The 26,212-nt window shown below is 35.5% G+C and overlaps 2 protein-coding genes across 4 annotated transcripts; both read right to left on the bottom strand.

Moving 5' to 3' along the window:
• Window positions 1-3,427: 3,427 nt before the first annotated feature.
• LOC135582978 (sister chromatid cohesion 1 protein 4-like) lies at window positions 3,428-22,879 on the bottom strand. 3 transcript variants are annotated; one of them, XM_065154333.1, is made up of 16 exons: window positions 22,349-22,879; window positions 15,921-16,173; window positions 15,672-15,769; window positions 15,525-15,574; window positions 13,420-13,487; window positions 11,726-12,822; window positions 11,195-11,635; window positions 10,904-11,045; window positions 8,494-8,630; window positions 6,767-6,838; window positions 6,433-6,668; window positions 5,721-6,332; window positions 5,520-5,553; window positions 4,423-4,528; window positions 4,205-4,334; window positions 3,428-3,769 (listed from the first exon to the last, which is right to left on the bottom strand). In XM_065154333.1, the coding sequence occupies exons 1-16, from the start codon at window positions 22,470-22,472 to the stop codon at window positions 3,671-3,673; spliced, it is 3,699 nt and encodes a 1,232-aa protein (XP_065010405.1). In that variant the 5' UTR covers window positions 22,473-22,879; the 3' UTR covers window positions 3,428-3,670. The 3 variants fall into 3 exon arrangements, with proteins under 3 accessions (XP_065010405.1, XP_065010404.1, XP_065010406.1); XM_065154332.1 differs by having other exon boundaries at window positions 5,721-6,335; XM_065154334.1 differs by having other exon boundaries at window positions 5,721-6,335; window positions 6,433-6,620; window positions 22,349-22,623.
• Window positions 22,880-24,453: 1,574 nt separating this feature from the next.
• LOC103971152 (polygalacturonase) lies at window positions 24,454-26,055 on the bottom strand. The gene is made up of 4 exons (XM_009385110.3): window positions 25,605-26,055; window positions 25,233-25,522; window positions 24,936-25,164; window positions 24,454-24,854 (listed from the first exon to the last, which is right to left on the bottom strand). The coding sequence occupies exons 1-4, from the start codon at window positions 26,034-26,036 to the stop codon at window positions 24,636-24,638; spliced, it is 1,170 nt and encodes a 389-aa protein (XP_009383385.2). The 5' UTR covers window positions 26,037-26,055; the 3' UTR covers window positions 24,454-24,635.
• Window positions 26,056-26,212: the final 157 nt, after the last annotated feature.

The following is a 26,212-nucleotide window of genomic DNA, read 5'->3' on the forward strand; positions in this document are numbered from 1 at the left end:
ATCTTCTTTCTTTGTTGGTGTTGAAGATTCTTTATGATCATAATCAAAGAAGAATTTGCTACCGATTGCTTTTTGGAACGATTGTTTTTATTAAATTACCTAAAAATACATCTTACGACAACATATCATGCTTTCAGGTATTCCAATCTTTCTTTCCAATTTTAATCTTCTCTTGTTAGATTTCTTAGTTGGAATATTTTTATTTGATTTTGTTCTAACAATTTGTAGGAGCAAATACATTATATTCAAACTTGAACCTCAATAGTTGGATTTTTTTTTTTTTTTTTGAGGTTGTGACTTCATTAGGACCTATTTGGTTCTACAGGGTTTATCAATCTTTCCTACTATTCAAATACTACAAATATATTAATCTCCTTATCATATTATTAAATTATATAATTATATCTAATTAGGTAAGATATATTATGAATATAATTAAATTTTGATTACGGTTATCGATCAATAGGATGTAAATCTAATTATGATAGAATTCATTATGCTTGATGAATACGTGACATGATTAAGAGATTGGTTATATGAACCAATTAATAAGATATTACAGTTCTTTTCTTATTTTATTTTGTCACTAAATTCATTGCTCATAGCTGTTTTATAAATGATAGGAAGAGAGGAGAAGATGAGTCTAATTCTCCATACAGATCAACATCAAAAGATATGTATCATAAACCTTATATATATATATATGATTTTAGATTTTGACATTAAAAATTTTCACATAATAATAGTCTTTATACTTATAATTGATATCAGAGATATGTATCGTAAACTTAAATACTTTAGGTCTATTTGATAGTATATTTCACTCGTGAAAGGTGATAATCATTTTTTATTTATGATGCATGAATGATTGGTTTGTATTGTCGATTTATGTTTTTATCCAATCTATCATATTACTTGTTGGTGATATAAGGTTCCTCATGCTTGATTGGTGGACCACTATTGACAGCTTACTATCGACAATAGTATTATTTAGGGTGGCGACCTCCGATGGTCGCTAGCCCAATCGTGGGCAATAATTGTGTACACAACACTATGGGGTGCAGTAACCCTACGATGGCTATAGTACCATCGCTACCTTTGATAGCTGTGGTGGTTGTGCACTATCGTTATATGCGGTGGCTACACTAATACCATCGTTGCTTGCATCGATTGTGGCAGTTGCAGTAATGTCGTTACGACGACATTTGCTAGCCGTGGCCAATGTCACTAGATGTCGAAGGTCAAAGGGGTCATTGGACGATGTGTGTGCACGGTCGCACTATAACTACCTTGGGCGAAGTGGCTGTTGTGCACGGTGGTGACGACCATGCCTTGTGCAGCGATTGTGGACAATGGTTGCGACACCTCAAGTAAGCAATAGTTGTGTTCTCAATTATAAAATTGATTAATTTAATTTATTTTAATCAAATATTTTGATCAAACTTAATAATTACTACATTTTGATTGCTTGATTGGATTTATATTCGATTAATTAAGTCTAGATCAAATTCGAAAAATGTCAAATTTTGATTTTTTTTTTGATTGATTTTAATTTTGATGGGCTTAATTAGGCAAATGGTTGCCCAAATCCATGAGCCCAATTTGGGTAACCTAATTGTAGGCATGTCCAATTAAATAAGGTTGATTGGTCTAATTTAAGGTTTTATACGAAATTAAAAATATATATAAATTATGATTTTCTTTAATAGGTTTCTCATATGACATAATGATAAAATTTTATATGTGATAAATAAAAAATTAGTTATTGTTCTTATATATTTATTTGGTTATTCACATGCATATATTTAAAATTATAAAATAATATTTATTTTTTAATAAAAATATGATTTATGATTTATCATGATTACAATTATGAGTTTTTCTTTATAATAATTAATATTTGATAATTATTATGATAATTATTTTATTATTGAACTTTTTTGGTATAAATTATATTAAAAAAAATGATGAATACTATTTGTAACTTATATCTCTAAGTTTTATCTTTTACGTACTATGTGACTTGGGATGATATATGCTTATTGAGATAAAATATAATTTCATACACTCCTTGAGATTATATATTTTTATACTTGTGAGTCACTTCATGTTTTTATTTTTGTAAAAAGAGACATTCTATTACCTTTATAGATAACATATTAAAATATGATTATATATATTTAATTCATGTAAGGTCTCAAATTATTAATACAAGTGTACATAAATGAAGTCGAGAGACAATTAGATACGAAAAGTCAAAATTATCAAACCTGATAGGAGAGATAAATTTTATGACAGTTATAATAAATCCAATCATAATTCTAATTCTTTTGTTAGATTTTTTAAAAAGTAGGATATTTGTACTAGTATGATTTATGATATGTGTCACAACATAATAGGATTACTGAAAGGTAAAATCGTACTCTTATGGATATGGTTAGGAGTTTGATGGATTATTTTTTGTACTCGAATCAATATAAGGAGAAGCTCTAAGGATAATTATGTATATCTTGAATAAGATTCTTAATAAATTAATTTCATCTTCTTTTGAGTTATGGATTGATAGAAAATCTAATTTAAGATATTTACATATTTAGGATTGTCCTATAGGATCTTCAATTAACATAAAAAGAAATTATATTTAAGGACTATTTATGAATATTTTATAATTTATCTAAAAAAATTCAAAGGGTTACATATTTTATTAACGTAATCATAATTCGTAGATAATTAAATTTGATAACCGAAGATTCTTAATAGAAGGGATTCTCATAATTATTTATCCTAAATCCTCTACTCTCGTCTATAAAAAAAATAAGACCTTCTAAAAACAACACAAATATTTAGATACGTAAATGCATGAATACGTTCTGATTGAAAAATTATAAATCTTCCTATATCTCCTTTTAATATTGTGAAGGATAAATTTAAAAAAAAATTTACATATTGATATCACTATAACTTTCGAATCCGACGATAATACACCAGTAGATTAGATAAAAACTTTTTAAATGATATCAAAAAATACACATCATAAATTTAAATATTTTATTATTTAATTTCAAATTTTGATATTAAAATTTTTCATATAATAATAACATAATCTTTAGGCTTACACTCATTCCAAATAAAATTAAATAAACACAATGCACCAAACCAAACAACAAAGATAATACTCATAGCCCTGACTTACTATTACACGAACAATTATGGCTTAATATTTTTAATTACCATTTAAAAGTTTCCAAACTGCAACTTGACAAAATCTAATCCAAGTTGACTTAACCATCAATTGGATCCAATCTGTGCTTTTACATGTGGGATGAGCCAATGCTTCAAATCTCAAACTTTCTTGTAGTACTTTGTCTGGGTTATAAGTAGATGGTCTATCAACAATACTAGTAACCTTTTCTGGCTGCAAATGCTATACACCCAAATACCAACATGAGATGATTTAATTTACACATATAAATACAAAGATATATTTAGTGTACTGATACAGCAACAAACTCCACCCCATCTAAGAGATCATAAAAGAGAAAAGAGGGAAATAACAAAAACATTATTTTATAAATGAGGTAACTTGACAACAAATAAGGGTGGAGTAAGCATCTGGAAGAAGCATAAAGCTCAAAGTACATTCAAATGACATGCAACCCCTCATCCGTTATTAGAACTCTGCCTTCAGAAGCTTTGATCTAGGTCTAATGGTGATGTAATCAGAAGGCCTCTCTTGTTCAACTTGAATAAAATCCTTTGTTTTCAGGACCTGCAAAGATGGACATTCACATCAAAGAAAAGAGAGACACATGAAGAGAGAGAATAGTTAACTTATTAGAAGGATGGTCTCATTCCATGAATCTTGGCATGATTAACTGGAAGCTCATAGTTGCATTGTTATTGTAACTAGTTTGTATGTTTCATTGCCAGAGCAGCCCTAATGTTTCGTGATGTTTCAGCCTTTCTCATTATTTCTCTGATTAATCATCCATAATTAAGAGACAATGATGTCTTAAAGTCTGTAATCCTATGCTAATTTAACCCGAGTAACCAGTAAAGTGGTAAGGCTTGCTTCATGATGACAGATACTAAACACATAAGCATTCGCACTTCTAACCATTTGCTTTGGCAAAAAATCATTCAAACATAATAGGCCAATTTGCATTCAAAATGTCAGAAAGACGAGGAGAGGGGATTAGCATACCAAGGTTTCAAAGAACATTCTTGATGCTTCTTTGCGAGTTTTGCCTGCTATAAGCTGGTCCATAGCAACAGATTTTCTCCCACGCCCAAATTCTTCATCAAACAAAATTTTCAGGTACCGTGCTACACCTCTGTAACATCCACACCAATAATTTTCTCCCTTTAGAAAATCACTGCCAATGTAACTAAACACAAAAAAAATGTTGACCAAAGATTTACCTTGTCCTTGAAGACCAACCACTGTTTTCGAGTGATCCACCTTCAGCATTGGGCACATCGTCATCTCCTTCATGGTAATCGATTTCATCATCTACATTAAGAAACTCTAATACAAAGGTAGATAAAATAAGGTTAGATAGATGCAGATAAATTTATGAATAATCTCCACTGTAGTCAGCTTGGGCACAATTAACTATCTTCTTAGAAATATGAGCACAAATTTGAATAGTGAATCAGTACACTGCATAAAAGATGTCAATCCAGCTCTTTGTAGACCATAAAACTCACACAACATAAATTATATAAGAAAAATGCAATTTTCAAAGTTCATGCCTATGTTTCAGATGACTCGAAAGTCACTGCAGCCCTCATATTGCTGGAAATACTTGTTTATAATGCAGTATATATGGTAGGTAATCTCCTACACAATTCACTTCCTCTCAAGCCAAGGATGTGTATCATTGAAGTGTCGTCAGACTTCTATAGACGAAACCTCAGATACCTCTCACTGGTCATACAGACACCAATTTGAGGTCAGAAAGGCTGATTGCTACTGCTACAAGTCTGTAACTTCCAAAAAATGAAAAAGACATATCTCTATATCAGCCACTACAAAACTAAATAAATTTATGGATCCTTAAACCTGAAGCATACAGTATTTCATGATATCATGGGATGTTACTAAGGGGAATAGACATAAAGTCATGATCATAGATCAGCGAAAAGGCTGTAGGACCACTTGCAGGTTGCATGCAATAGGATGCTTGCATACCAAAGTCAGTAGGCTTCAGTATCATCCTCTAATCAGAACAAAATTCTAAAACTACATTGGATCACATCTCGATCCAAGCAGGAGACTTTAAAGAATATAGATCAATGAAATAAGGCAATCAGTTTTAAGGGAAAATCCAAAATAACTGCAAGACTTGGTTATCTGTGATTATGGTTAAGGAAAACAAAAAGGACTGATTCTGCATTTATCAAGTGTAGCTCTCATAAATGATGCAGAGGATTTAACATTATCTGATATAATATTCAAAATCACAATATCCAAAACTGATAGATGTTGCACTAACAGAAATTAAATAGAAAACTACCTGTATCATTACCATCAATTGTGCTGCAAAAGTCCTGGACAAAAGTAGAAAATCAATTAACAGAAAAAAAATAAACAGAAGATTTGGGAGCACTATTGATGGCACATTTTGTTGTCACTAAATGGTAAAAAAAAAAAAAAGTTTACAATCACAGATAACTATTGCATCAGTATAAAACTAGTAAATGAGACAGGATCTTACGCTACACTCTTTTCCAGTAACCAAATCCATGGGAGTGCTTTCAACAATTATACCACCATCTGGGATAAATTCCTGAAAGCTAGAGTTTTCTCTTATGGCTGATGGAACATTTCCACTCTCATTATTTATCTGACTCGGAGATGAAGAAACCGTTTCAAGCCTTTCAGAACATATAACATCACTGATAAGGTTTCCCTCATGCATCAATTTCTCTTCATTCTCCACCTTTGCACCCACTATTTCTCCTTCTATAATACGATCATCAGTTCCAGGAACCGGATCAGTTACCAAATGTCCCTCCGATTCACGGTTAACATTATCGAGCTCAGAGATCAATGCCTCACCATTAGCCTCCGCAACAGCACACATATCTTGCGGGTCACTTGAGGTTATAGCATCTGGCGGCCCCATTCCTCTGTCCACAGTGGATGCATCATTGGAGGCATGAGCTTCTTCAATATGCATTATATGATCATCATCCGCAATTGCAAGTGCATTGTTATCAACCATCCTGTCCTTGGAATCACCACCAGCAGAAGCTAAATCTATTGTAGAATCATTTTCAGTGAAATGTTTTGCCTCATCATTCATCACAGAAGAACCATCTCTAGGCTGCTGCAAAGGATATGTGTGTATTGTCATTCTTCCAGAGAATAAAGCAGCTGGTAATATTAAAAGAAATCTCACCAGCTGTAGAATCAATGGCCATTACCTCATATTCACTAGAAGGTGCAGCTGAAGGCATGGGAGTACCAACTCCAGCATCTTTACCATTATTGATTTCTGTCGGCAACATCATACATGATCCATCATTACCTGAGTGCTCCAGCAGAGGCAGGAAAGGTACAGAATGCTTTTGATCATCACATCCGTTCTTGCTCGTGCTGCTCTGCACCTCAGCTGTTAAAGAAACATGAGATGGTCCTTGCATTTGACCATCAATATTTTCTGGCATGATTGAGTATAGCTTAGCTCAGCCATTACTATGTTATTAGTTTTCCTAACAAATTTCAAGTTTTCAGAGATCAAATGCTTTAGTTGCTTACCACAGGAATAATTTCGGGTAGTTTCAGGATCATATCTTCGGGTGTGTAAGTCGTTCATTATGGATGATATACCTGAAAGTAGAAACACAAGCAGATTACATAAACACTGGTTTGAGGATGCCAGAAGTCATTAAAGAAGTATTACAGATCATATTATCATCTTCAACAAGGAATTGATGTTTTACTAGTACCACATATTGAGAGGAACACTGAAATAGTAAAGGTTCTGGTAATATGCAGAACAGTCAGAATAAAATGGAACTCAAGACAAGAGCCGAACACTTAAGTTAGAACCCAGTAGCTTTATGTTAAATTAAATATATATTCTTTGGCATTCCCAGTATGCACATGGTGCCTGAAGTCTAAAACTACCCAAACCCAAGCAGGTTTTACATTAATAAACCAGGTTTATATTGAGTAGCAACCAAGTAGAATTCAACAATGTCTCACTCGCCCTTTTTGGTCAAAGCTCCTTAAATATGTATCTCTGTGATGCTTGTGACTGTACCAACCATTTCAGTGTTTGAGCTTAATTTTCACCTATTTCAATTTCTACAATGGCCCAGAATAATATGTACAAGACCTTTCTACCCATGTAATCCCAGGCCTCACCTTCTTGACATGCTCTATTGGTATTTTATACAATTCAACTATTCTCTTGGTGTCACATTGGCAATCAACACTCCCATGTCTAAACTAAACTAGCAACTTATATGCCAACTCTAATTAACAATAAAATTTAAAGTTATTATAGTTTAAATTTCATGTAAAAGAATGTGTCACAACTATTATTCCTAAATCATGATGAGGCCAACCCCAAGAGAGAAGATATATAGAGATGCTCATAGGTCTCTCATCAAAAAGCATAAAAAAATTCACATATGGCATGAAAAAGAGGGGACGCAAGTACAATACAATGGGGAAAAAAATGAAAATATAGATGTCCGACTGAAATCACATATACGATGAGCAAGCTGCTCATGTTCTCCATCACTCCATCAGCTACATAACAAAAAGGATTGGTAGTGGATGGATATAGAAAGGTATGAAAAAGTTCAAAGGTTGTGATATCAGGTAGGAACCACTAAAAAACATTTCTTGTCATCTTAAAGTTGCATCTTCTGGTTCTATCATGTGTATAACAGAAAAGGCACACTTGGCAGTAGTTGCCCTGCATTTTACAAAATAAACATTATATTTCCATGATGAATTATCCCATAGGTTTTAGTTAGAATTTCAAATTGTGATGTGAACCAAAAATCAGACTAACATACTTTAAGACCGTTGTGTGGATCAACCACACGCTATAGTGTGTAACGTAGCATTTCAAGACCTAAAATTGTAGTTTAAATCTTCATAACAGATGAAACCAGACAATGCAATTAGAATTATCCAGAAAACTGGCATCTCAAACAGCTGATGCAATGCAGGAAAACATCATATTCCACTTATACTGATCTTTGATTGATTTGTTTACTCAGAATGCAGGTTAGTTTCAATTATATTATTCAGTTTAGGTTTCAATTTTTCACAAAAACACTGGAAAGATAGTAATAACCAAATTTGAATATAGGTCTACATCACAACTAAAAGAAGATGCTTCCAGTTAGCAACAATAGACCTTCACACCTTTCAGCAATGTTTAAATCAACATCAAACATCAACCACAGGAAAATGAAGTGGTTAAGATAATTAAGATCTTAATAAAAGCTGCAGAAAGTCTTTACCAGTCATCATAGGTTCATTGAAAATTTCATCTTCTAGTGAACTTTTCTGAATCATCCAAATTTCAGGACGTGTACATGGTGCCTTCTTGCGCATGCGTCGTATGTCTTCAGTATTCATTAGCTGCTGCCTTATTGCACTGCATAAGGAAGAAAGAATAGATTCTTTCAATTGCACCAAAACTATTTATTGGCTAAGTTGAAATCAATACAGATGAAAAAAATTCTCTATTTTTTCTGATTTGGAAATTTTTTATGGTTATGCATTCTTCATTGAAATGTTCTTAATTCGTACCACATGTTGCATACTACTCCAACCTTTTGTACCAACTTCAGGATCAATCCAATTTTTATAGATAATAAGGTGATCACCTACAATTTAGTACCCCATGTATTACTCAATCGAAACATGAAATTTTTGTCTTGTCTAAGCTCATGCACACAATAGCATGTATATCTAAATGAGTACTGATGACTGACCTACATGTTAGCTCTCTCATTCATGCTAGTTGCATATACTAGCTTTGTCTAACTTTATCATGGTTCCTGATAGTATCCATGAACAACTCAAAACAATATATATACATATATATATATATATATATATATATATATATATATATATATATATCTGTGTGTGTGTGTTACTGGAACAAATATCAGTATATAACAGCATTATTCTTGCCAGAAGTTGGCAGGCTGTAAATGACTGTTGAAGAATATTTAGCCTAAACTTGCCCAGATAATCACACATGCACTTTGATTTTACATATAGCTTAATGTAAAACATATACCAATGACATAAACAATGTGTAAGAGACACATATATAGCTATTGATTGCTTAAGTCAATAATGGTATGTATCATTCATCAACTCTTTTCATTTAAGACCCAACATCAATGTACAAATTATCATTCATCCACCATGTGTCCAAAATGGTTATACTCATAGTCAATTTTCTAATGAATGCCAAAGTCTAGAAACATATATAGTTCTTAAAAAGATAGAAGCAACTTCACATTAATTACATCATTTGAACTATTTCCTAGGAATCTATTCAACCTCTTGGCTATTAGGCTAGGCATGGATTAAAAACTCAGCTTGTAGCAGTCTGTATGGGCCAGTATTTAATGGTCTGACAGCCAATTGACTTGTGGACCAGATTATTTCGCCTGATTCAGTCCGAAATCAAGCTTCCAGCCATGAACTCCCTGTAACAGACTTCCCGGACAATGAACAGACTGGTATTGAACTGTATTGTTGGTAAGCCTTCCATCAGAACCAAATTTTCTTTTCTTTTTTTTTAATTTTCTTTGTCTTCTCTTTTTGTATCAGGTTTTCTCTCCCCCCTCCACACCTCCTACTCCTCATCATCACTATTGCATTAACACCTTTGCCTCCTCCTAGCCTGGCCTGCCTCATGCGAGTTCATTTCCTGCTTCTTCACCACCTCCTCCTCCTCTTCCTCCCTTTCGTTTCACTTCCTCCTACTCCTCCCCTCCAAGTGTCAACATGCCACCCCATACCAGTGTCATATTGATCCATCTGTTGTTCAGTTCCAAGGTTACCTGGCTATTTGCCAATTAAATGTGCAACTTCCAAACAAATTATAAATGTAGAGAATGACACAGAAAATATGAGTCACTGCACAGAATGCCACTATATTGCATTTTTCTACTGTTTTTTCTTTTCTTTTCTTTTTTTGTTCTTTCTAAATATTATCATGCAAAATGAGCAAAAAACACTCAAACAAAAAAAAACTGTTAATTGTTTTAATGTTATTAAGCTTGTCTGTCACAAAAGTACGGTTACAGATTGAAGATAGTACTTGAGACCTTGATTTTAAAAGGTGAGTCAGAAATCTAATGTAGACAAAGCTTTCAATAAAAAATCTAGTCAAGTATGGCTCTCAAATGGTTTCTAAATATTACTTTAGCTGTGTCAATATTATTAGCATAACCTTCTCACTTATCTCCTTTCACATTCTCCTGTAACTCCCATCTCTTAGCTGGGAAGTGCATTTTTTAAAAAAATCCACAATGGAAAATGTCAGACATCAACTCATGACAACACAGTAAAATCCAAGGCATTTGTTTACTAAAAACTTCATAGTAACTAAGGTCATCTTTCAACTCTTTCCCCAGTGTCCTTTTGGAGGAACATTTTCAACTAGTACCTACAAAGTAATGGGAAAAGAATAAGATATGCATTTCATGACAAGCCAGCAAAAACCAGAACATGTATTACCAAAACTCTAATAACAACTTTATGATGTTTCAGTTTTTTGAGATTTTCATATATGAACATACATCAATCTTCCACAAAACATTCTGTAAAAAGTACCTTTAGTATGGTTAAAGCAACACAGAAAAGGATAATATAGACAAAGAAAAATAAAGCAAGATAACATACTCAGCATGCAAGACTGTAGTATCATCCAACAGCACCTTCCTCTTTGGCATGCACAATCTTGGTGCCAATCGAGGACGTTTTGGAGAAGTTGCCTTATGGGGAGGTGTAGACCCTATCCTCAAAAGTGGAGTCTTTTTCCCAACTGACATAAACATAATATTGCTTAAGACTTTCAATAATGAGGATATGTAGTAATTCAGATGGAATTTTAGCACCATGTTTGATCTTTTGTATGTACATAAACATAAAACGAAAACATAATCCAGGCAAAACAAAAAATCATTGTTGTACCTAATATAGATGCCAACAAATCATCATCATCAGGAACATATTCAGTGTTTTTTCTCAATCGTGACCTTCCATATATTTTCCCTGAGCTACCATTTTGCAAAGCTGATATAGTCTCCATCGGACGGCGCTTTTTCCCAGAGAGACTTGTGATCCTGTTAACACTACCATCAGACTCTATGACTCCCTTTTCTTCAGTTACCTGGCTTAACTCATTTGCATGGTCAACATCTCCAGTAGAAGCTAAGAGCATCTTTTCAGGTTCAGGGAATTCAGAACTCAAAGAACAGTTCAACTGATTCTTTTGGGTGTCTTTTTGAGATAGATCAGCCAATAACTCATCTGTGTTGCTAACGTCTACAGCAGATCCTGTCAGTACATCTTGGGGGTTTTCCCTTACCTCCAGATCAGCATCTGTAGTATTAGCACCATTAGAATCTTTGCCTGAAAAATAAAAAGAAACAGCTTAGACATCCATTCTTTACAAAATCAGAATATAGCAGGTAAGAAAGAAGTCAACATCTGACAACAGACCTTGCAACTCAAATGAAGATTCACTATCATGCAGCTTATTCTCTTGCCCTGGTGTTTGCGAAGGAACACTTGGTTCTTCAATTGAAACTCCACAAATGTTTTGTGCTGAAGTCTTATCTTGTGCAGAGAGTATTTTGACTTGATTGATTTCTGAGGTAAAGGATCTCAAATGAAAATCTGAACTAAGTGCAGAAGCATCTCCATTGAGGGAAGGGTTCACGTCTTCTACATGTTCTGTACTGCAACAACCTGATGGCTGACCTTCAACCCCACATGAATTGCTAATGGCTACTTCAGTATCAACTTGAGATCTGTCCACATGAGCTTTTGAATTTGATTCTTCATATGAGGCATTGGAAGATACTAAACTTTCAATCTGAGCTACTTCAGGAGGCATGGCCTCTCCATTATCTTGTATTTGTTCATCAACTGTTACGTCTTTTGTTTCGCTACAAACATATCCATTCTGCAAATCACTGGAATTCTTCTGTTGACATTCCATTTCAGTTTCAACAGTTGCAGTTACCTGTTCTTTATGTTCAACTAGTTCTGAAGTAGGGGAAACAACTACTTGTACAATATTTGCTGAATCAGGGGCCACAGTCACCTCAGGCATGACACCACTGTCAGTCACTGAATCTGGATGTCCATTCTGCAAGTTAGAATTTCCATGCTTGAGGACTTCATCAAAAGATGATGAAGGTTTCGTCTGGGGACTCAAAGCAGGACCTTCATGCATGTTACCCAAGAACATCTCTTCCATCAAACCAGGAGTTGGAGGAGCATGAGGACATTCAGCCAGATCTGGTGTCGGGACACCATCAGCAATTGATCCAACAAAACTTTGACTTGGTGCTGCAGAAGGCCCTTCAACATGATCGTTTGGAGAAAAGACTTCATTGAGATCAGGAGTCTGAATGTTGTATATGTCATTCTTTTTCATATATAGTATACTTGGATGAGTATGCCTCTCATGCGAATTAGAAAGTTCTTTTGTTGCTTCAGTATCAATATCTTCAACTAAACCATTTTGGTCATGGTCAATATCCATCTGAGTTAGAGGAATAGAGGATGAAGATTGACCCTGGTGCACAGCACTGAAGCAAGACATATATACAATAATGAAAAACATGATTAAACATTTTCAAGGTCAAGCCACATGAAGAATATCAACCTTAAACATTAAGCAAAATTCAATAGCAGTCACATTTCCACTAGACCAGTATCTAAGTAAAAGTAAAACATCTCAAGTAAAAAGTACTGTATACATGAACTTCCAGTAAACCATTAAAGGAAAATCTGAAGTCTGAACACATGAAAACAACATGAAGACGAAAAGAAAATACCATTTTGAACAAATTATTCAAAAAGAGTATATGTTATAACTTTAGCTAATTAACAAATGTATATCTCAATAATATAATCTATTATCTTACAATCAACCAGAAGATCTAAATGCACCTATAAAGGCTTCAAATTTGACAGATGAATCAATATATAGTAGCATCAGTAGGATAGGACAGAACAAACAGATGCCAAGTTGCCAACCAATATTATGATAACACTCTCATGGAACTAAAGAAGGCAAAAATGTGTAAACTGGATGATTCATAAAAAAAGAGCAAGATGGAAGATGAAACTAAAAAAAATAGATTAATTAGTTAAGTACTAAAGGCTTCAGCAGTAGAATTTACCATTCACCAGGTGCAACATTACTTGAAGCAAGCTGAGAAGAAGGATGACTATCCTCCAAGAACAAGTCCTGCCAGCAAAAAGATAGCAAGAATATAATTGAACATCTTGTACGCTGTTTAATATAATAGAAATTTCTTCCATTTTTTTTTTAAAGATAGCAAGAATATGATTCATATGTTTTTTGTGCTTCTAATTTGTGCAACTTTAAATGAGAACAAAAGAAGTTTTGACACACTGAAAACATATTTTGATATGATTGATCATACAAAAGCATCAATTTGTTGAACTTTTGTATGCATGCACCAAAAAGCACATCAAACCCATAAAAGTTTCATTATCCAAGTGCTTTTTCTGCAGTCCGTTTTGTGATAGACTAATTAAAATGCAGAAGGTCCTCAAATTACATAATTTCTTGTGCCTAGGAATTTCAAATGCTGTAGTTGACAAAACACAAACACAGGCAAGAGCCTATTGAAATCCTTTAAATGAACTTGGCAACGTACAACAATCTTCTACTTCCAAGTTAATATCGAAGAAACATATCGAACAAGAGTGATTAGATTGAAGCATAAAAAGAGTAAGGACCATCTTATTTATCCATATTCCAAATACTAAACACTAGAAATGCAAGCACCTTGATATTAACAAGGTAATATGTTGGAAACAACATATTTTCCACAAGGCATCCAACTGGCATAAGGTGAACCATGGAAGCTACAGACCTGATTTTGCATGAAAAGTATATAAATACACAATAACTCTATAATTTAGAGGAAATAATTCCAAACTATGATTATGAAGCATAAAGCACTTCAAGAATTAGCCACATCTGTCCTGTGTCACAATTTGTTCAGATGTCTCAAAACATATAGGACATGGCATATCATATACACCTTTTAGTTTTTATATATTCTGTATTTGGCTTGAACTCTTATTCCAATGTAAGTAATTTCCTTAGAGTTTTACATATGCATTTAAAATAACTATGGTTGATTTTTATTTATGAGAACAGCCATTATGCTTATCCTAATTTACAAGTCATAATTATAAATATTCAAATTGGCCATAACTTCACATGTAAACAATGGCAAGAAAAAGGCTGGTCAGTGCTCAAGGTGATTGGTCATGTGGAGGTTCGGGAAGGTAAATGTATTCAGACTTACCCTATTGTATCTTTTATATTGCATCATGTTGATCCATGTCATGACTATGTCTATCCCCATTGCTTTATTAGGTTGTAACCAACCGATCAAGACAAACCAACTCAGCACGTTTCTAACCAATTTAAGTTGGACACAAGTCAACATATCAACCATTGGTATAAGTGCTTGTCAATCTAGAACTATTAGTAGGTCAATCATATTTAAATTAAAACAAATTTTCTGAACTACACAAGCTAATCGACTTATTCTCCAGAATAAGAGAATCCACCTCAACCAGCAAATTCCACCAGGGCTAACCAATCTGACCAGTTCATTGTATAGGACAATTCTCCATTAGTGAAGTTTGACATGGTGGCACTTCCCTCAAGGTTGACCGTAGGTAGTCTTACTACTTGACCTCGACCAATCAAACCCAGCCATTGTAAGCACTACTATAAAAGAACAAAGAATATGGTTCAGATCTCAACCCCAGCTATTACCAGCTATTATATAGATGACAAGATGAGAGAAATTTCTTGTTTGTATACCAAGCAGTGAGAAAGCCAATTTTCGTAGTTCTTTTGACCTATTAATCATCACATCACATGATGCACTCGAGAAGACTGCAACCTCTATGCCAGATTTGAACCATAGAATATATGAAAATTTGAGTTGTCAATAGATGTTTACATAGATTTTGCTTGTAAGTGTTTACATGTACTAATAACCATTAAATCTTTACAATTTACAGAAATTATTTGAATTCACTCCACTAGGGTCCTCTTTCTATTATAACATCTAGCTCTAAAACCATATGGAATCATGTTTTACTTTATATGAGAGTAATGGCACTACCTAACTGGCAGCTACAGGGGAAAGATCTACTTTTTTTCATCACAGTATAACCAAGATGGATGGGTGTTTGTGCAAGCAGAGACAGACATTCAAAACATGAAATTTACCTCATCAAGGTCTAAACGAATCTGGGAAGCATTACCATCACCAAATCTTTCTGTTCGAAGAAAAAACAATAGAACTTCATTTAGTTTAACAGGAAATATGAAGTCAAATTGTACAACCCAATCTATTGAGATGATTCAGATGCAAACCATCCAATCCAAATTGCAATGTCGAATATCCCGTGCCATCCATAGTATCTTGAAGTGTGATCTGCTCTTTTGTACTGACATGATGATCAACAAAATCACTGCCAAATCATCAAAGTAAAACTTACATTAACACCACGACTAGGATAAAGTGGGGATAGAAGAATGCACAGGAAAATAATTATGCAATAATAGGCACTATTTTGGTGTTGAAAGATAAATGCAACAAGAATACAGGAAGCCAATACCGACCCTGCACTATCAGGCAGTTCAAAATCATCAAGGTGAAAAGTCTCTGGCAAAGTGATGGAATGATAAGGTGCAGTAGATTCTTCAGGAGGAAGATCCACCGCAGTCGATCTGAAAGCCTGTTTTATCTTAAGCAAAGCCTCACTGCAGTCATGGAAGAGATAGTTCACCTTCCGAGAGTATATTCTCACAACACCTAGGAGCAGATGACTTGATAACCGAAGTGCTATTGGAGCTTCAGGGAAAAGTATTGAATCTGCATTAAGGATTTTTAAGAACGAGATTGGAAAGACAAAAAGGATATCAGTTTATTGTAGTCAACATAACCAAAGTAAGTGTAAGTTGTTAAGGCTGCTCAAAATCAGTTTCTTAAAAACAGTAAAGCAAGCATAAAATTTTTTATGTATCAGTTCTCTAATTAAAGAAGGATAACACAATAAAATACATAGCCAAAGTAAATGTAAGTTGTTAACGCTGCTCAAAATCAGTTTCTTAAAATCATCAGATAGTTGAGAAGATTAAAAGAAAAAACTTCGCGATGATATTTGTGCTCCTCAAGGCATTTCCATGTGCGACTTCTAGGAGTAAATCAGACTTTCAATCCCTTAACCTGATCCATCTCAGATAACTATACGTAAAGAATTGAATTTGCATCAAATACAAACAAAGCTAAAAGTTCAGAGTGCAAAAAGAACAGAAAAAAAATAAAAGAAAACATCCAGAAATTTGTACAAAGAATTGTCATACTGGCCTTACTGAAATATACTAATCAATATGCCTTGTTTTATGTACCAATGCAGGATTTCATGCAACACCAACGGGGTGGCAACACAACCACAGCAATGTAATTGGTCTTTAACGGTCAGCATAAGGACCATGTCCTACCATGCTAACCTTTAGTGTATTGGTAGACAAAATGGCAATTGCACATCAAATGATATTTTGCCCACCCCTACTGTACAGAAGACACTGCAATTTAACCTACGGTCGATTTTCTGACAAAGTTTACTCCAAAATTCCAACTAAGAGTATCACATATTTACTTTTTAATTCTGATTTAAAAATAAAACATATAGACAAGTTGTTATTCAAGATGAAATAAGTTAGATCTCTTAATGGACTGATTTATAATGGGAACTTATTTATTCAGTTCCTATTCACCATCCATGCTGACCATTTATCTTATACAGTTGGTAGAGTAACTAAAGGCATCTAATGAGACAGTTTCCCTCTTTGGATTTTATTGCTAGAGGAAGTGATCTGAAGAAATTCCCATGAGTGTCATGACTTCTGGAGTAGAAACTTCTCTGATACTTTTCAAAGTCAAATCGGGAGAATGGGTGTCCAGAAGTAGTAGATGCTTTACTTCTGTCATTTATCTTGTCTAGATATACAATTAAAGTTTGTTGCAAGATGGACCTGATACCCAATAGAATCAACTTCCTGTCTTCTAACTTCTCATTTTGTCAGCTACAGCCCCCTTATTGTTGATCAGAGAGAAAAAGGATAGCAGATGAGGTTGTGCAAGCAGAAACAGAAAGATGTGCAAGGTGGGCAATAAGGTTGCAGAAAGGGCATAGTGCAATATCAAAACGCAGTCCTTACGAGTTTAGGCATCTGCGTAAAATCGAGCAATCTGCCACGTGCCAGCAGCTAAGTTTTCTCTCTATATATAATATATTTCTTTTCTTTACCCTGCACTAGGGCTCCTGACATGACTCCTTGCAAGGAGTTGCGAGTCTTCTTGTCACCATCCACATGCCATCTGCCCACATGCAATCCTGCTGCCTACCCACTGCCCGCATGCTCATCACTACACACGCTCACTCCGATACAGCTATCCCTCCTCTTCTTCCTTGTCCCTCCCCTGACAATATCATGGTATGTTTTAATTTACCGATACACAATGCACTAGCACAGATCGGACCTATAGTGGTCCGGCCATGAACCAGCAAGGATATTGTAACTGAAATTGAATTCTTTGATATTCATACCATAACACATGCTAGAAACACATATTCCTCCAGAGGCTGATTTGGATGCCGGCATCAGGATCTTATTTTCATGTTTAATACCAAAGAGGTGTAAGTCTGTATTTCTACACAACTAATCGGTATCATGGTTGAGCAACATACTTCTCATGGTTGTATGTGCTTTCCTAAGACAGGTAATCAAACGTCTCCACAAAGATCTTCAAATTAACTATCGTTATGTTGATTTTCAACAACTTTAGAGGTAATTCCTGTACTTTTTTACATAAATACTCAATCTAATACTTGGTCAACATTCTTCTTATAAATGAGTTTATAAAGCCATCAATTAGCTTAAGATATATCTTGTCGTCATTGTTAGGCTAATTAAAACTATATGGTGCATCCATACATTCTAATTAAATATATGAAATAAGAACTATTTATAGGACCAATTATCAATCTTACAAAGCCATTGCAACTTTTAAACTTGACTCAATAAAATTAAGACTAGAGATAGCAAGTTAGTGTTACCTGTTGGTTTCTGGTAAATATTGAAGTCCAACCTTATACCACAACTTTACTTGTCTTTATGTGTCGAATTACTAAAATTTTGACAAAAGTCATTGTTCCAGTAAATTCATTATAAACAATTAATGACTTAAGCATGTTAGGGTTGGTAAATATTTTAAGAGTCATAATTGGGTTTCAACTACTTGGGACAAGTTCTAATTAAATTCAAATTCCTTGACGGATTAGAATTTAGAATAGAGATTCACGTAGGAAGAGTCCTTGAAGAATTAAGATATGTTCTTATAAATACACCTTGAATTTCAAGGTTTTGGTGACAGAGAGAGGCAAGAAAACTTTGGTGCTTTGAGAGTTTCTCTCTAGTGAATATAGAGAGGGTTTGAAAGAAGAGATCTTCAGGTTTATGTGAGAGTGTGTACAGGGGATTTAAGGCTTGGGTTTGGGTTAAGTCAAGGGAGAGTGATTCATCGTATTGATTTGTCTCATATATTGAAGAATTTAGTTTTTGGGTGCATGAGGGCTTTGGTTATGGGGAGAGAAATGATGATGGTGGTATAGTTTTGAATTGTACAACTTCGTATGATCTTATAATTGTAAATACTCACTTTAAGAAGAGAGATGAACATTTAATTACTTATAAGAGTGGTCACAACTATAGTTAAGTAGACTTTTTTCTCACTAGAAAGATAAATAAAGTTATTTGTAAGAATTGTAAAGTTATACCTAGTGAAAGTTTGACGAACCAACATAGGTTGATGGTATTAGATATTTACTGTTAAAAATGGAAGAAGAAAAAGATATTACAAAAAATTACTAAGACTATATGATGTAATTTTAAAGATGATAATATAAGCACTTTTAAGAATAAGATGATAAGGGAGACGATGTGAAACTTAAATGAGGATAATAATGATATTATTTGGACTATGATGGCTAATAAAATTAAAAGCTTAACAAAGAAAATTCTTGGTAAAACTAAAGATAGAGGTATAACCTTAAGAGAGAGTTGGTGGTAGTGCAAGGAAGTTTAAAAAAATTAATTTTTACTAAAAGATCATGTTTTAAAGATTGAAAAATTTGTAAAAATGAGAAAAAATTTAAAAGATATAAAGATCTAAAAAAGGCTAAAAAATGATTAGTATGGCAAGATATAAAGGTTATGATAATATTTATAATAAATTAGGTGCTAAAGATTGTAAAAAAGATATATATCGAATTGCTAAAGCTAGGGAAAGAAAGTATAAAGATTTAGGCAATATTAGATACGTTAAAGACGAAGATCAAAGAATACTTGTTAATGATAACAAGATTAAGAAAAGATGATAAAATTAATTTTATAAATTATTTAACAAATATTCCACACAATACTTAGATTTAATGATAAAATAATAATGATATATTTAATAATAATAAATTTATTCGTAAAATTATAGCTAATGAAGTAAAAGATGCACATTAAAGATGATAAAAATAGCTAAGAGTGTAGGGCCTGATAGTATCCCTATTGAGTTCTAGAAAAGTTTTCCGAACAAAGGAATAACTTGGTTAATTAGATTATTTAACAAAATCATGAGATTCGAAAGAATGCTTGATAAATGGAGAAATAGTTTTTAGTGCCAATGTATAATAAGGTTGACATATAGAATTGTTCAAATTATAGAGGAATCAAAATCATGAGTCATATTATGAAATTTTGGGAAAGAGTTATCAAAAGTAGGTTAAGACTTGAAATAAATATATCCGAAAATCAATTTGGTTTTATGCCTAGAAGATCAACTATCGAAGCCAGTTATTTATTAAGACAACTAATGAAAAAGTATAGGGAGAAAAAGAAAGATTTGCATATAGGTTTTTATTGACTTAGAGAAAATCTATGATAGGATTCATAGAGATTTATTATGGTGAATTTTAGAAAAGAAATGTGTATCACTAATTATATTAATGTTATTAAAGATATATATGATAATATAGCTACTAGTGTTAGAACCATATGGAGTATGTGTAGTGAGTTTCCTATTAGTATAAGATTACACCAAGGATCTGTATTAAGTCCTTGCCTTTTCACATTGATATTGGATGAACTTATTAGTCGCTTACATGATAGACCTCCTTGGTGTATATTATTTGATGATGATATTGTCCTAGTTGATGAGAGCCTAAATGAAATTAATTATAAGCTTGAGCTATGGAGGCAAGCCTTGTAAGCTAAAGGTTCTATATTAAGTACGACTAAAATTGATTATATAAAATATAATTTTAGTGATTCTAGAAATAAACAAGATAATATAGTTAAGTTGGAAGGACAAGAAATCCCTTGAAGTAAAAGCTTTAAGCATTTCAAATCAATTATTCAACAAGATGGAGAGATCGATAAAGATATTATTCATAGAGTAAAACATGATGGTTGAAACGACGAGGGACATATTAAGTCTTGTGTAATCATCGGATACCTTTGAGATTAAAAGAAAAATTTTATAAAATAGTTGTGAGACAAACAATACTTTATGGATCTAAGTGTTGTGCCGTTAAAAAAATATATATATAAAAAATTTATGTTGTCGAGATGAGAATGTTGATATAGATGTATGGAGTTACTAAAAAAGATATAAAAAAATATTTTTATTCGTGAAATAAATATTACTTTAATAAAAGATAAGATGAGAGAAAATGGTTTAAGATGGTATGGACATGTGCCAAGGAGACCTCTGGATACAACAGTTAAAAGAAGTAAAATAATTAATGTTCGTGGTACGAGGAGAGGTAGAGAAAGACATAAAAAGACTTTAATGAAACTATAAATAAGGATTTAAGTACTCTGAACTTAACTAATCATATGGCTTTTTACATATCTCAATGGCGACAAAAGATCCATATAACCGACCATAAATAGCTAAGACTTACAGCTTTGTTGTTATTGTTGTTGTGAAGAATTTGGTTTTCTCTGTGGACCTCAGCAGAGAGATGTCGAATCACGTTAAATCTTGCGTCAACTTTCTTGTATGTTACTTATTTGTTAATCTTTGGGCATTCTTTGGTTTTTCGATTCTCCTATCTCTCCCCAACAAAGCATTGTAAGTTTATTATAAACAATTAATGATTTAAGCATTGATTTATGAATCTAACAACTTTTAACCCTTTCTATCTTTAAGAAATAAGAGACAACTACCAATAAACCATTAAGGGAAAAATAATGCTTATAATATGCTCCTGATCAAACATATATTTATTGCTATCTCCACCTTCAAATATAACCTCACTGGAAACTGTTTCATTCAGCTTTAAAATCTCATGCTCAATAGTTTCTATATGCATCATGGTTGGATAAATAGAAGATGCACATCATACCATGCAGATAAGGCAATATAGTGGTTGTCAACCAAAGAGATATTCAAGACTAAGATGTATCAATATGACTGAGGTAAATATTCCTTATGCACCTAAAATTAATAGTCTCAAGTAGAAGAGCATACACACCACTGGACCTATGTGCCTTTTCTAAGCATGATGTTCATGAATTTACTCGTACATTTCACTAAATAGTAGTTCCACAGAGGAAAAAACACAAAAGAACTTCTTTTACAGAACTATACTGAAGATGATTCAGAAATAATACATGAATCCACTATAGCCATAACTGAGAAGTAACTTGATTCCCCGTCTACTACTCATACACCCATGAGAAAGAAATTAACCACCAAGGATACAGAATCATCAATTGGGATGTCCAATCACACTGATGCTTCGACACATTAGCACAAGTTATTTAAACTAGATGTACTTGTTGAACACTTAGCATATTGAAGAAGCAAAAAGCCAGTAGTATGAACCAAAAGGTTGCTACCGCATCCACAAGAAACTAACGCCAAAAATCATAGAAGCGAAGAAAAACGAGAAAATGTTTGAGTAGGTGATGAATTACGAGATACCGACCTACAGAGACGCCAATATCAGTATCCGCCACCTGATTCTTCCGCAGCTTCCGCTCCAAATGCGCCGCGATCCATATAGTTCCAAGCGGCCCCTTCTTGGCCAAAATAAACTGAGAATAGAACATTTTCCAGTATTTCTCAGCTGCCACGAAGATCCTAGAACCCCATCAAACACAAAACACTCCCCAAACCCTAAGCAACAAATTCCCCACTGAAACGAGCCTCGAGATCCGAAATTTCCAAAACCCAGCTCACCAAACCACCACCAAGCACTCGAACCCTCATCCAATCACTCGATCTCCAGCTCCAGCAACGAAATCCTCAGGGGAGCAGCATCCTCCAGAGAACACACCGCAACTCCGAGCTGTAGAGCCCCAATCCCGAACCAACTACAGGAACAAGCCCTCAAAAAGGTGGGATTTTGAACGGGCGAAGAAGGTGGACGAGAGATCCGCACCCACTCGACGCCTGAGAGGGTTGGAATCGAGCACAAACGAAGCTGAGGAATGGGAAGGCAGGAAAAAGAGAGTCACCCGAAGAGGGGGTTGGAATTTGGCGTGGCGTCCGCTTGCCCCTCTAAAACATCGGGGCGATCCGAAGCCTGAAGCGCCGGATCGAACGGTTCAAAAGTAGTTTCGACGCTGCGAAGGTGTAATATTGACCGTTGGATATGGAGTTGACGAATTTATCGCGATACGACGACCAACGCGGCGAGGTTGCTACGGACAGGGGTCAGCTCGGGAGGGTGTTTCGGTCATTTCGGTACGCGGTTTTGCTCCACCGGATATTAATGTATGGGAAGTTGCGGTGCCGTGTAGTAGTGAAGCACAAAGACTGTGGGATCCGTTGGCAGAAATAGGTATGTGACAATAGGCCAATAAAAGAAAGAATTAGGGACAAAAAAAAAGGAATATAAGCCAAAAAAATACCCAAAAAACTATCCAAAAATAAAATGATATTTCATGTTTATCACTTCAAGTCTACAAATAATATGTTTCTTTCTTTAAATCCGATATTATATTGATAACGAAAAATACACTACACTAATTCTCTTGGTTTTCCTATGTTCTATCCGTCTTTACTAGTTCGTAGTATTTTGATTGTGCAATTCATCTTTTGATACATCAATAAAAATCATGATAGTGTAGATTTGGCTTTCCTCCATGGGGATTTGGATGAGAAAATTTATATGGAGGAACCAGAAGGCTTCAAAGTCAAAGGTAAATAGAACTTTATCTACAAATTAAAGAAGAGCTTGTATGGGCTAAAGCAAGCTCTAAGACAGGGGTAAAGCAAGTTTGATTCACTTATGACAGAAAATAAATATAAAATAATGACTTCAGATCATTGTGTGTACATCAAATGATTTGGTAAGGATCTCATCCAATCATAAAGATCCAATCATCAAACTCGATCGACTCCATTTTAGACAACAATCTCATCCAATCATAAAGATCTCCCATCGTATACTTCCGTATATATCATTTAAATATTTAAACCTTTCACGTGATAAGATAAAGCTAATAACTTTATATCATAATTACTAATATTTTAAAAATATATAAAAATATAATTTTAGAAAGGATAGTTATAAAAAATAATTCGTAGGAATATAAAATATTTTTGATAATTTTTAATATCATTTGAAATTAAACATGATGATATTAATGGTCAAAATTAACTATGATGGCATTTACTTAAATGTGGAGATTTATATACTCGAATTTAGAGCGATAAATGCCTAAATTACGAATTTTGAGACATACATATATATAATTATGCTAAAAAGTAGTGCACTGAATCGGCACCCACATATTGCTTACACATGCACGTACCTGCCTTTTGATTGGAAGAAGCATGGGAGCCACCTCGGTCATTGCTCCGATCGTAAGGCAGGTACGAAACATGTGTACGTGTGAATGATGATCAACAAAGAAAACATTTTAATACACGCACAAAGATCTGATGTCGTCATTCCCATCTCACAGCGCTGACCTTTTTCCCACATCACTCGTTGACTCACACGATTCATATATATGAAGTAAACATGCCGTGCTTATCGAGTCATGTTCCATAGAAATCACATCATTAGGTTGACTGCAATGATGATAGCACGCCATTAATTTCCATTTACTACGATTAGATCTGAAGTTTCTGTTCAACACATGGATCTACTCAAACGTGTCATCGGAAGCAGACATCAGTACTACGTGAGTCCGCTTGCAGTCTTCAACCTCACTTTCCTGGTACATATATATGTAGGTATGTAGATCAGCTCAAGTTCATCGTCATATGCAGCTCGGCGGCACGACGAAGCCCGAGGTAGTGCCATCGGCGTGCTTGCACGACGACTCTGCCGGCCTGTTTCCATACGTGAGCTTGATGTCTTGCAACCCGATTCCCGTGCACGGGTTGCTCGCGCTGCAATCGAAGTTCACCGCCACCTGCGAGGCCGACGATCCATGGATGTCGTTGTACCTCACCTGGCTGATCTTTACGCCGGAGTTCTGCGGAGAATGCGAGCCGCAGAGGAGGTTAGTTCTGATCTCGATGGCTTCTGCGGAAGGGATAGGGATGAGTCTCTGTACCTGGTCGGGGCATCCCTTGTTGTCGGGGCAGTAGTTCTGGTCGATGATGATGGGGTTTCGGACGTTCTGCATCACGGCGTGCTCGAACACCACTCCCTTGACGAACCCCTCGCTCGGCCTCCCCCACGTCTTTATCCTCAGCCCGTTCTCCGTCCCCGTGAACACCGTCGTCTTCACCGTCACGTTCTCCACCCCCTCCTCGTCGTATCCCTTCCCCAAGCTCCCTATGCTGCCACCGCTCACGAACTGGTTCAGTGGGTGAAAAGCTACGTGGTGGTTGTGCATGTACGTTCTTACCTTATGCCGTGCCCTGGGCCGCAGTTGACCTGTTCGATCCACAGGTTGGTGGTGCCGGGGCCGATGGAGATGCAGTCGTCGCCGGTCCTGATGACGGCCCCCGTGATGGTCACGTAGCTAGACATCTGGACGTGGATGCCGTCCGTGTTGGGGCTGTTGCCCGGCGCCATGATCCTGACGCCCTGGACCGTGACGCCCTCGCAGTCGTTGATCACGACGTGGTACAGCTCGCTGTTCATTGACGTCAGCCCACTGATCATGATGCGCTTCGAATTCCTAAACGTCAGCGACTGCATGCACGCGTCGCGAAGAAGACAGCGATCAGTGCAGTTCCAGTTAGATCAGAGTCACGTTTTGTGGTTGAAAGCTCACCGTGGCGCCGCCGGGACACCTCCGTCCGGTGGCCTTGCAGGACCACAGGGACGCGCCGTGGCCGTCGATGGTCCCGCCGTACACCGACACCCCCTCGACGTGATCAAACACTATCCACTCACCGACCCTGCCGAGGTCGGACGCCACCACGAGAGTGCCGTCGATCCGGATGACGATCTTGCTGCTCTTGCAAGGGCCATTGAAGGTGACCTGACGAACCAAGAAGGATCCAGCCGGCACGTGGACGGTCGACGGCCCCGGCGAGCCGCATGCTGCCTGCCATGCACCGAGCAAGGGTTTGGTCGAGTCCGTCCGGCCATCGGACTTGGCTCCGTACTCGGCGATGTTGTACACTTCATTGGCAGATGACAAGAGGTGGGTGAAGATGAGTACGACAAGGAGAAGGATGATGGAGCTGTTGAGTTCAGCCATGTAAGCTTCTCATAGGGCACTCCGGTTGTGTTGGCTGGTATTTATAGGGTTTGTGTGAGGGTTTTAGTGTTGGTGGCTGAGAAGTAAAGCAAACTCTGCCGAGATTTATGAGATGACACACAAAGACCTGAGCATAGGGAGGGAAATGGGCATGGCATGCATGAAACTGGAAGTTT

The sequence above is a fragment of the Musa acuminata genome, chromosome BXJ3-6, assembly GCF_036884655.1.
Source record: "Musa acuminata AAA Group cultivar baxijiao chromosome BXJ3-6, Cavendish_Baxijiao_AAA, whole genome shotgun sequence".
Classification (NCBI taxonomy): domain Eukaryota; kingdom Viridiplantae; phylum Streptophyta; class Magnoliopsida; order Zingiberales; family Musaceae; genus Musa; species Musa acuminata.